Source organism: Nerophis ophidion, linkage group LG11 (assembly GCF_033978795.1).
Source record: "Nerophis ophidion isolate RoL-2023_Sa linkage group LG11, RoL_Noph_v1.0, whole genome shotgun sequence".
Classification (NCBI taxonomy): domain Eukaryota; kingdom Metazoa; phylum Chordata; class Actinopteri; order Syngnathiformes; family Syngnathidae; genus Nerophis; species Nerophis ophidion.
Genome location: NC_084621.1, coordinates 18,995,164 through 19,007,885, shown reverse-complemented (window position 1 = coordinate 19,007,885; position 12,722 = coordinate 18,995,164). Strand labels below are relative to the sequence as shown.

At 36.9% G+C, this 12,722-nt stretch overlaps 1 protein-coding gene across 2 annotated transcripts in view; it reads right to left on the bottom strand.

Annotated features, from left to right (window-relative positions):
- Window positions 1-12,722, bottom strand: part of rbfox1l (RNA binding fox-1 homolog 1, like) — a 40,573-nt gene that overhangs the window by 6,330 nt on the left and 21,521 nt on the right. For both annotated transcript variants that reach the window (XM_061915277.1, XM_061915278.1), the window contains 3 exons: window positions 6,404-6,443; window positions 6,260-6,327; window positions 4,027-4,108 (listed from right to left, as the gene is read on the bottom strand). In XM_061915277.1, the coding sequence (XP_061771261.1) occupies window positions 4,027-4,108; window positions 6,260-6,327; window positions 6,404-6,443 (190 nt within the window). The remainder of the gene's footprint in view (window positions 1-4,026; window positions 4,109-6,259; window positions 6,328-6,403; window positions 6,444-12,722) is intronic.

The window sequence follows — 12,722 nt, the reverse complement described above, 5'->3', positions numbered from 1 at the left end:
ATTTCAAAGTAAAAATGATATTCATTGATTGATGACTTATTTTGAAGACTTTTATGAGTGAAACCTTTTTGGGTCTCTGAGACCTTTAGTGTGATTTTTTTTTCTTTTAAGTATCATTGTTCAAAATGTACTAAACACATATAATTGATAGATGGATCTGAAGTTGATCAAGAGATTTCAAAGTAAAAATTATATTTATTGATTATTGACTTATTTTTAACACTTTTATGAGTGGAACCTTTTCGGGTCCCTGAGACCTTAAGTGTGATTTTTTTGTTTTGTTTTAAGTGTCATTATTCAAAAAGTACCAAAAACGTATAATTGATAGATGGATCTGAAGTTGATCTAGAGATTTCAAAGTAAAAATGATATTTAATTACTTATTTTTAACACTTTTTTGAGTGGAAACTTTTCAGGTCCCTGAGACCTTAAGTGTGATTTTTTTGTTTTGTTTTAAGTGTCATTATTCAAAAAGTACTAAAAACGTTTAATTGATAGATAGAGCTGAAGTTGATCTCGAGATTTCAAAGTAAAAATTATATTTATTGATTATTGACTTATTTTTAACACTTTTATGAGTGGAACCTTTTCGGGTCCCTGAGACCTTAAGTGTGATTTTTTTGTTTTGTTTTAAATGTCTTTATTCAAAAAGTACTAAAAACGTATAATTGGTAGATGGATCTGAAGTTGATCTAGAGATTTCAAAGTAAAAATTATATTTATTTATTGATTAATGACTTATTTTGAATACTTTTCTGAGTGGAACCTTTTCGGGTCCCTGAGACCTTAAGAGTGATTTTTCTGTTTTGTTTTAAGTGTCATTATTCAAAAAGTACCAAAAATGTATAATTGATAGATGGATCTGAAGTTGATCTAGAGATTTCAAAGTAAACATGATATTTATTGAATAATGACTTATTTTGAAGACTTTTATGAGTGGGACCTTTTTGGGTCCCTGAGACTTTTTGTGTGATTTTTTTGTTTTGTTTTAATTTTAAGTATCATTATTCAAAAAGTACTAAAAACGTATAATTGATAGATGGATCTGAAGTTGAGCCAGAGATTTCAAAGTAAAAATGATATATATTGATTAATGACTTATTTTGAAGACTTTAATGTGTGGGACCTTTTTGGGTCCCAGAGACCTTTAGAGTGATTTTTTTTCTTTTAAGTATCATTGTTCAAAAAGTACTAAAAACATTACATTGATTGATAGATCTGAAGTTGATCTAGAGATTTCAAAGTAAAAATGATACTTATTGACTTATTTTTAACACTTTTATGAGTGGCCTGAGACATTTAGTGATTTTTTGTTTGTTTTGTTTTAAGTGTCATTGTTCAAAAAGTACTAAAAACATATAATTGCTGGATGGATCTGAAGTAGATCTCGAGATTTCAAAGCAAAAATTATATTTATTGATTATTCACTTATTTTCAACACTTTTATGAGTGGAACCTTTTCGGGTCCCTGAGACTTTAAGTGTGATTTTTTTGTTTTGTTTTAAGTGTCGTTATTCAAAAAGTACTAAAAACGTATAATTGATAGATGGATCTGAATTTGAGCTAGAGATTTCAAAGAAAAAATTATATTTATTGATTAATGACTTATTTTGAAGACTTTTATGCGTGGGACCTTTTTGGGTCCCTGAGACCTTAAGTGTGATTTTTTATTTTTTATTTTAAGTGTCATTATTCAAAAAGTCCTAAAAACGTATAATTGATAGATACATCTGAAGTTGAGCTAGAGATTTCAAAGTAATAATTATATTTAATGAGTTATTTTTAACACTTTTATGATTGGGACCTTTTTGGGTCCCTAAGTGTGATTTTTTTGTTTTGTTGTGTCATTTTTCATTATTTTGTTTTTACTTTACGGAAAATATATTGAGATATATATCGTATATCGCGGAAAACACAACCAAAAGTTGTAGGCTTCTTCAAGCGACGAAGCCGGCCTACTTCACCGCAGTCTGTAGTCTATTGCCTATTGGTGGCAGCGACGAGGTGGAGACACCACCTTAACTAACACATTTTCTGGGGGAAAACTGTATATATATATATATATATATATATATATATATATATATATATATATATATATATATATATATATGTATACTCAATATTTTTATGAAATATTGACATATTTAGGGCTCCGATAACAACACATCAAATATTCTACTTAGAAATATTTTTGGTGAATATATTGTATATTTTGTGTGTTTGCCACCCATTTTCTTTTAATGACAAAACGGCAAAAAAAAATCACACACATATATATATATATATATATATGTATATATATATATATATATATATATATATATATATATATATATATATATATATATATATATATATATGTGTGTGTATATATATATATATGTATATATATCAATCAATCAATCAATGTTTATTTATATAGCCCCAAATCACAAATGTCTCAAAGGACTGCACAAATCATTACGACTACAACATCCTCGGAAGAACCCACAATATACACACACATATATATGTGTGTGTGTTTGTGTGTGTATATATATATATATATATACATCATGTTTTTACCAATTTATATATATATATATATATATATATATATATATATATATATATATATATATATATATATATATATATATATATATATACGCGTGTGTGTGTGTGTGTGTCTTTGCCGTTTTTGTCAATAAAAAAATTGGTGGCAAACACACAAAATATGCAATATATTCACCAAAAACATTTCAAATTGTAATATTTGATGTGATGTTATTTGATTCTTAAATATGTCAATAATTCATAACAACATTGAGTTTGATTCATTATTATTTTTACAGCAACGACAGTTTAAAAAAAACAGCCTGCATGGCAGCTTTGTGTTATTAAATTTAAACATTGCAACTTTTTTTTGTTACATTTCACCCGTTTACTCTTTTATTACACTTTTTACTGCTTTTTCAAAGTAATAGCGTGTAGAGAGGCGGAGCGGGCAAACGAGCAGCGGGGCAGGGCACGCTGGAGCCCTAAACAAGAGGCGGGGCGTGCCGGGAGCGACGCTACGAGTGAGATCAGGTGCGTGGCTCACACACCGGCACACAATTAACTCATCTCCTCACGCTGTATACAAGGGGAGAAGGAGGAGAGAAACAGGAAAGGTAGTGGGGGGGTCCGCAGCAGCGAACAATGAGGAGAAGCAAAGAGGAAAGCAAGAGCGCCAAAGAGCACACGAAAGACGGAGACACGGCCAGCTGAAAAGCGACCGAGGAGCGAGCAGCAGAAGCGGCGACGGCACAAAAGACATCTGTTATTGAAAAAAATGTGAACGACTCCCTGTCGCCGCTCGGGTTCCACTGACCACCCAGGAAGGACATCTCTCTATCAGGTTTAACTCTTTTATTTTTCAACAACAGATGTCGTTTGTGCCGTCGCTGCTCCTGCTGCTCGCTCCTCGGCGCTCTTGCTCTTCTCTTTGCTTCTCCTCCTTGGTTGCTGCTGCGGACTCTCCAGCTCCTTTCTGGCTCTCTCCTCCTTCTCCCCTTTTATACAGCGTGAGGAGATGAGTTAATTGTGTGCCGGTGTGTGAGCCACGCCCCTGATCTCGCTCATAGCGTCGCTCCTGGCATGCCCCGCCTCTCCGCTCAGCCACATTCTCCGCCTCCTTGCCGCCATCTTGAGCAGAGCTCCAGCCTGCCCTGCCCCGCTGCTGGTTCGCCGGCTACGCCTCTCTACATAGCATTTACCTGAAAAAATGACCCCTGTACCGCACTTTGGACACCTCTGTATAGAAACAATTTCTTAAAAATGACAAGTTCATTCAACATTTCAAAAAAACATTGTTAATGTAAGGCAGCTTTTGCCCTGACTTTAGGATAAAGGCGCCGTGAATTGAGGCGATTTGGGCGGCAACAATCAGGAAAAAAGCCAGCCAAACACCCAATGAATGAATGAATGAATGTGACAATTGAAGTCCCGGCACAGCTGGTTAGCATAGCAACATGATGACAGTGCAAGCGTGTTTGGGCTCACCACCGTGCCGACGCCGTACGTGGTGGTGGGCCCCACCGAGTGGTGGTAGGGGTCCGCAGCAGCGGCGTACACACGGCCGTACCTGACCACATCAGCAGAAAGAGAAAAGTGCTCACTTGTGATTGTCCCACCATCTTTTTATGACATATTCCGTGGCAACAGTCCAATCTTTATTTCAGCCAAACACGACACTCAGGACGATGCCGCGCACCACCACACCATCAATCTATATACAGTATATATAGATATATATGTGTATATATATATATATATTAGGGATTAACAATGTAAAAAATTCATATACCACAAAATTACCACATTATAGTTATAATCACAGTATTGTTGTATCTGTATATCTTTATATAAAATATGTATGTATATATGTGTGTAAATTGCATTTAATATATATTATATATATGATAATGTATACATATATATGTGTATATATACAGTGGGGCAAAAAAGTATTTAGTCAGCCAGCGATTGTGCAAGTTCTCCCACTTAAAATGATGACAGAGGTCTGTAATTTTCATCATAGGTACACTTCAACTGCGAGAGACAGAATGTGAAAAAAAAATCCAGGAATTCACATTGTAGGAATTTTAAAGAATTTATTTGTAAATTATGGTGGAAAATAAGTATTTGGTCAACCATTCAAAGCTCTCACTGATGGAAGGAGGTTTTGGCTCAAAATCTCATGATACATGGCCCCATTCATTCTTTCCTTAACACGGATCAATCGTCCTGTCCCCTTAGCAGAAAAACAGCCCCAAAGCATGATGTTTCCACCCCCATGCTTCACAGTAGGTGTGGTGTTCTTGGGATGCAACTCAGTATTCTTCTTCCTCCAAACACGACGATTTGAGTTTATACCAAAAAGTTCTATTTTGGTTTCATCTGACCACGTGACATTCTCCCAATCCTCTGCTGTATCATCCATGTATCCATTTTGGTATAAACTCAACTCGTCGTGTTTGGAGGAAGAAGAATACCGAGTTGCATCCCAAGAACACCATAACTACTGTGAAGCATGGGGGTGGAAACATCATGCTATGGGGCTGTTTTTCTGCTAAGGGGACAGGACGATTGATCCGTGTTAAGGAAAGAATGAATGGGGCCATAAATCGGGAGATTTTGAGCCAAAACCTCCTTCCATCAGTGAGAGCTTTGAATGGTTGACCAAATACTTATTTTCCACCATAATTTACAAATACATTCTTTAAAATTCCTACAATGTGAATCCCTGGATTTTTTTTTCACATTCTGTCTCTCACAGTTGAAGTGTACCTATGATGAAAATTACAGACCTCTGTCATCATTTTAAGTGGGAAAACTTGCACAATCGGGGGCTGACTAAATACTGTTTTCCTCCACTGTATATATGTGTGTGTATATGTATATATATGTGTGTATATATATATATACTGTATATATAGATATATATGTGTGTATATATATTAGGGATTAATGATATAAAAATTTCATATACCACCAAATTATCACATTATCATTATAATCGCGGTATTGTTGTATCTGTATATAATATATTTGTATATATGTGTGTAAATTGCATGTAATATATATTGTATATATAATGTATACAGTATATATATTGTATATTTAATATTAAAAACTGGTTTTGCTCACAATGAATGAATACACAAATTCATTAAAAAATGAACTAATGTATAACTGTAATATTTAAAAAAATGTTTAAATTAATTACAAATATGTAATATTTAAAATCTATGGTTCGACTTGAAATTTCTCGCACATGCAGTGGACAAAAGCCCTGCTACAAGTAACTTTATGGTGTTGTGCTAACTTTGGTACAAGATTTCATTCAAAAACAATTTAGTAGCTAATTGAGCTATTTGTTGGGAAACATGTAGCCCACAGCCCCTAGGGGGCGCCAGGGTTTACAGGCCGGGTTTAGAGTGACCTACATGTGGCCCACAGCCCCTAAGGGGCGCCAGGGTTTGCAGGCCGGATTCAGCGTGGCCTACATGTCGCCCACAGCCCCTAGGGGGCGCCAGGGTTTACAGGCTGGGTTTAGAGTGACCTACATGTGGCCCACAGCCCCTAGGGGGCGCCAGAGTTTACAGGCGAGTTTATGGTGGCCTACATGTAGCCCACAGCCCCTAGGGGGCTCCAGGATTTACAGGCGGTGTTTAGTGTGGCCAACAGCCCCTAGGGGCGCCAGGGTTTACAGACGGTGTTAAGAGTGGCCTACCCATCACTGTAGGTTGCAGTGGCAGAGGCGGCAGACTGGGCCATCCTGTAGGCAGCAGGGTAACCGGCCTGCAGGGGTGGGGGGGACATGGTCACATGACAGGAAGTAGTATGTCCTCAAACAGGAAGTAAGGTGGTGACTCACATATAGTTCTGCTCCATAGAGACCGTCCTGGTACACCACTCTGCAAACAATATTTCACATCCTATGTTATCTTATTGTCTTCCATGCAATATCACATATATACTGTTATATTTTATGTTTATTTAAAAAAAAAATTTTTTTTTTGCTAAAAAGCATGTCTCTATGTTGTTTTCCAGAGAATTATGTAATTGTATTAATTTTTTATATGAGGAACATTGATTTGTACTGGAATATAAAATTCGAGGTTCAGACGCATGTTCGTCAAACTAATAATAATAATAACTGCTATAGCAGCCGCAACATTAATACAGCCACAACGACAACTCTTGCGGACCTACTGCCCTCGGTAATGGCACCATTCCCAAAGTATGTGGGCTCTATTGATAACCTCACTAACAACTTTAACGACGCCCTGCGCGAAACCATTGATAACATAGCACCGCTAAAGTTAAAAAAGGCTCCAAAAAAGCGCACCCCGTGGTTTACAGAAGAAACTAGAGCTCAGAAATTATTATGCAGAAAGCTGGAACGCAAATGGCGCACGACTAAACTTGAGGTGCACCATCAAGCATGGAGTGATGGTTTAATAACTTATAAACGCATGCTTACCTTAGCTAAAGCTAAATATTACTCAAATCTCATCCACCGTAATAAAAACGATCCTAAATTTTTGTTTAGTACGGTAGCATCGCTAACCCAACAAGGGACTCCTTCCAGTAGCTTAACCCACTCAGCTGATGACTTTATGCAATTCTTTAGTAAGAAAATTGAAGTCATTAGAAAGGAGATTAAAGACAATGCGTCCCAGCTACAACGGGGTTCTATTAACACTGACACGATTGCATATACGGCGGATACTGCCCTCCAAAATAGTTTCTCTCGTTTTGAGGAAATAACATTAGAGGAATTGTTACAACGTGTAAATGGAATAAAACAGACAACATGTTTACTTGACCCTCTTCCTGGGAAACTGATCAAGGAACTCTTTGTATTATTAGGTCCATCAGTGCTAAATATTATAAACTTATCACTCTCCTCGGGCACTGTTCCCCTAGCATTCAAAAAAGCGGTTATTCATCCTCTTCTTAAAAGACCTAACCTCGATCCTGACCTCATGGTAAATTACCGACCGGTGTCTCACCTTCCCTTTATTTCAAAAATCCTTGAAAAAATTGTTGCGGAGCAGTTAAATGAACACTTAGCGTCTAACAATCTATGTGAAACCTTTCAATCCGGTTTCAGGGCAAATCACTCGACGGAGACAGCCCTCGCAAAAATGACTAATGATCTATTGCTAACGATGGATTCTGATGCGTCATCTATGTTGCTGCTCCTCGATCTTAGCGCTGCTTTCGATACCGTCGATCATAATATTTTATTAGAACGTATCAAAACACGAATTGGTATGTCAGACTTAGCCCTGTCTTGGTTTAACTCTTATCTTACTGATAGGATGCAGTGTGTCTCCCATAACAATGTGACCTCAAACTACGTTAAGGTAACGTGTGGAGTTCCCCAGGGTTCGGTCCTTGGCCCTGCACTCTTCAGCATCTACATGCTGCCGCTAGGTGACATCATACGCAAATACGGTGTTAGCTTTCACTGTTATGCTGATGACACCCAACTCTACATGCCCCTAAAGCTGACCAACACGCCGGATTGTAGTCAGCTGGAGGCGTGTCTTAATGAAATTAAACAATGGATGTCCGCTAACTTTTTGCAACTCAACGCCAAAAAAACGGAAATGCTGATTATCGGTCCTGCTAGACACCGAACTCTATTTAATAATACAACTCTAACATTTGACAACCAAACAATTAAACAAGGCGACACGGTAAAGAATCTGGGTATTATCTTCGACCCAACTCTCTCCTTTGAGGCACACATTAAAAGCGTTACTAAAACGGCCTTCTTTCATCTCCGTAACATCGCTAAAATTCGCTCCATTCTGTCCACTAAAGACGCTGAGATCATTATCCATGCGTTTGTTACGTCTCGCCTCGACTACTGTAACGTATTATTTTCGGGTCTCCCCATGTCTAGCATTAAAAGATTACAGTTGGTACAAAATGCGGCTGCTAGACTTTTGACAAGAACAAGAAAGTTTGATCACATTACGCCTGTACTGGCTCACCTGCACTGGCTTCCTGTGCACTTAAGATGTGACTTTAAGGTTTTACTACTTACGTATAAAATACTACACGGTCTAGCTCCATCTTATCTTGCCGATTGTATTGTACCATATGTCCCGGCAAGAAATCTGCGTTCAAAGGATTCCGGCTTATTAGTGATTCCCAAAGCCCAAAAAAAGTCTGCGGGCTATAGAGCATTTTCCGTTCGGGCTCCAGTACTCTGGAATACCCTCCCGGTAACAGTTCGCGATGCCACCTCAGTAGAAGCATTTAAGTCTCACCTTAAAACTCATTTGTATACTCTAGCCTTTAAATAGACTCCCTTTTTAGACCAGTTGATCTGCCGTTTCTTTTCTTTTTCTTCTATGTCCCACTCTCCCGTGTGGAGGGGGTCCAGTCCGATCCGGTGGCCATGTACTGCTCGCCTGTGTATCGGCTGGGGACATCTCTGCGCTGCTGGTCCGCCTACGCTTGGGATGGTTTCCTGCTGGCTCCGCTGTGAACGGGACTCTCGCTGCTGTGTCTTGGATCCTCTTTGGACTGGACTCCCGCGACTGTGTTGTATCCATTGTGGATTGAACTTTCACAGCATCATGTTAGACCCGCTCGACATCCATTGCTTTCCTCCTCTCTAAGGTTCTCCTAGTCATCATTGTCACCGACGTCCCACTGGGTCATTATTGTCACCAATGTCCCACTGGGTGTGAGTTTTCCTTGCCCTTATGTGGGCCTACCGAGGATGTCGTGGTGGTTTGTGCAGCCCTTTGAGACACTAGTGATTTAGGGCTATATAAGTAAACATTGATTGATTGATTGATTGATTTTTGGCCACTAGGGGTCATAGTTTGACGTTCTAGTATTAGGTCAATGAGCAAAAACCGGAAGTGACGTGTCAGAATCTACTATACATTCATTCATGGTGGCTATAGACAGTTTAAGTACTTTGAATTGCATATTTGTGATGATACAGACACAGTTTAAGTACTTTTAATTGCATATTTGTGATGATATAGACACAGTTTAAGTACTTTTAGTTGCATATTTGTGATGATATAGACACAGTTTAAGTACGGGGACGGCGTGGCGCAGTGAGAGAGTGGCCGTGCGCAACCCGAGGGGCCCTGGTTCAAATCCCACCTAGTACCAACCTCGTCACGTCCGTTGTGTCCTGAGCAAGACACTTCACCCTTGCTCCTGATGGGTGCTGGTTGGCGCCTTGCATGGCAGCTCCCTCCATCAGTGTGTGAATGTGTGTGTGAATGGGTAAATGTGGAAGTAGTGTCAAAGCGCTTTGAGTACCTAGAAGGTAGAAAAGCGCTATAGAAGTACAACCCATTTATCATTTATTTATCATTTTAGTTGCATATATGTGATGTTATAGACACTGTTTAAGTACTTTAAGTTGCATATTTGTGATGATATAGACACAGTTTAAGTACTTTCAGTTGCATATTTGTGATGATTGAGACACAGTTGAAGTACTTTTAGTTGCATACAGTATTTGTGATGATATAGACACTGTTTAAGTACGTTTAGTTGCATATTTGTGATGATATAGACACAATTTAAGTACTTTTAGTTGCATATTTGTGATGATAGAGACACAGTTCAAGTACTTTTAGCTGCATTTTTGTGATGATTGTGGCTATAGATAACAGTTTAAGTACTTTTAATTGCATATTTGTGATGATATAGACACAGTTTAAGTACTTTTAGTTACATATATGTGATGATTGTGGCTATAGATAACAGTTATATACTTTTAATTGCATATTTGTGATGATATAGACACAGTTTAAGTACATTTAGTTGCATATTTGTGACGATATAGACACAGTTTAAGTACTTTTAGTTGCATATTTGTGATGATATAGACACAGTTTAAGTACTTTTAGTTACATATATGTGATGATTGTGGCTATAGATAACAGTTATACACTTTTAATTGCATATTTGTGATGATATAGACACAGTTTAAGTACATTTAGTTGCATATTTGTGACGATATAGACACAGTTTAAGTACTTTCAGTTGCATATTTGTGACGATATAGACACAGTTTAAGTACTTTCAGTTGCATATTTGTGATGATAGGGACACAGTTTAAGTACTTTTAGTTGCATACAGTATTTGTATTTAAGTAATAATAATAATAATAATAATAATGGATTAGATGTATATTGCGCTTTTCTATTGTTAGATACTCAAAGCGCTCACAGAGAAGTGGGAACCCATCATTCATTCACACCTGGTGGTGGTAAGCTACATCAGTAGCCACAGCTGCCCTGGGGTAGACTGACGGAAGCGTGGCTGCCAGTTTGCGCCTACGGCCCCTCCGACCACCACCAATCATTCATTCATCATTCATTCACCGGTGTGAGCGGCACCGGAGGCAAAGGGTGAAGTTTCCTGCCCAAGGACACAACGGCAGCAACTTTGATGTCCATAGGTGGGAAGCGAACCTGCAACCCTCAGGTTTCTGGCACGGCCGCTCTACCCACTACGCCATACCGCCCTTAAGTACGTTTAGTTGCATATTTGTGATGATATAGACACAGTTTAAGTACTTTTAGTTGCATATTTGTGATGATATAGACACAGTTTAAGTACTTTTAGCTGCATATTTGTGATGATTGTGGCTATAGATAACAGCTTAAGTACTTTTAATTGCATATTTGTGATGATATAGACACAGTTTAAGTACTTTTAGCTGCATATTTGTGATGATTGTGGCTATAAATAACAGTTTAAGTACTTTTAATTGCATATTTGTGATGATACACACACAGTTTAAGTACTTTTAATTGCATATTTGTGATGATATAGACACAGTTTAAGTACTTTTAGTTGCATATTTGTGATGATAGAGACACAGTTTAAGTACATTTAGTTGCATGTACGTGATGTTATAGACACTGTTTAAGTACTTTTATTTGCATATTTGTGATGATAGAGACACAGATTAAGTACTTTTAGTTGCATATTTGTGATGATAGAGACACAGTTTAAGTACTTTTAGTTGCATACAGTATTTGTGATGATATAGACACTGTTTAAGTACGTTTAGTTGCATATTTGTGATGATATAGACACAGTTTAAGTACATTCAGTTGCATATTTGTGATGATATAGACACAGTTTAAGTACTTTTAGCTGCATATTTGTGATGATTGTGGCTATAGATAACAGTTTAAGTACTTTTAATTGCATATTTGTGATGATATAGACAGTGTAAGTACAATTAGTTGCATATTTGTGATGATATAGACACAGTTTAAGTACATTTAGTTGCATATTTGTGATGATATAGACACCGTTTAAGTACATTTAGTTCCATATTTGTGATGATATAGAGACCGTTTAAGTACATTTAGTTGCATATTTGTGATGATATAGACACAGTTCAAGTACTTTTAGCTGCATTTTTGTGATGATTGTGGCTATAGATAACAGTTTAAGTACTTTTAATTGCATATTTGTGATGATATAGACACAGTTTAAGTACTTTTAGTTACATATATGTGATGATTGTGGCTATAGATAACAGTTATACACTTTTAATTGCATATTTGTGATGATATAGACACCGTTTAAGTACATTTAGTTGCATATTTGTGATGATATAGAGACTGTTTAAGTACATTTAGTTGCATATTTGTGATGATATAGACACCGTTTAAGTACATTTAGTTGCATATTTGTGATGATACAGACACAGTTTAAGTACAATCAGTTGCATATTTGTGATGATATAGACACAGTTTAAGTACATTTAGTTGCATCTTTGTGATAATATAGACACAGTTTAAGTACTTTTAGTTGCATATTTGTGATATAGACACCGTTTAGGTACATTTAGTTGCATATTTGTGATGATATAGACACAGTTTAAGTACTATTAATTAGATATTTGTGATTATATAGACACCGTTTAAGTACATTTAGTTGCATATTTGTGATGATATAGAGACCGTTTAAGTACATTTAGTTGCATATTTGTGATGATATAGACACAGTTTAAGTACATTTAGTTGCATATTTGTGATGATATAGACACATTTTAAGTACTTTTAGTTGCATATTTGTGATATAGACACAGTTTAAGTACATTTAGTTGCATATTTGTGATGATATAGACACAGTTTAAGTACTTTTAGTTGCATATTTGTGATGATATAGACACAGTT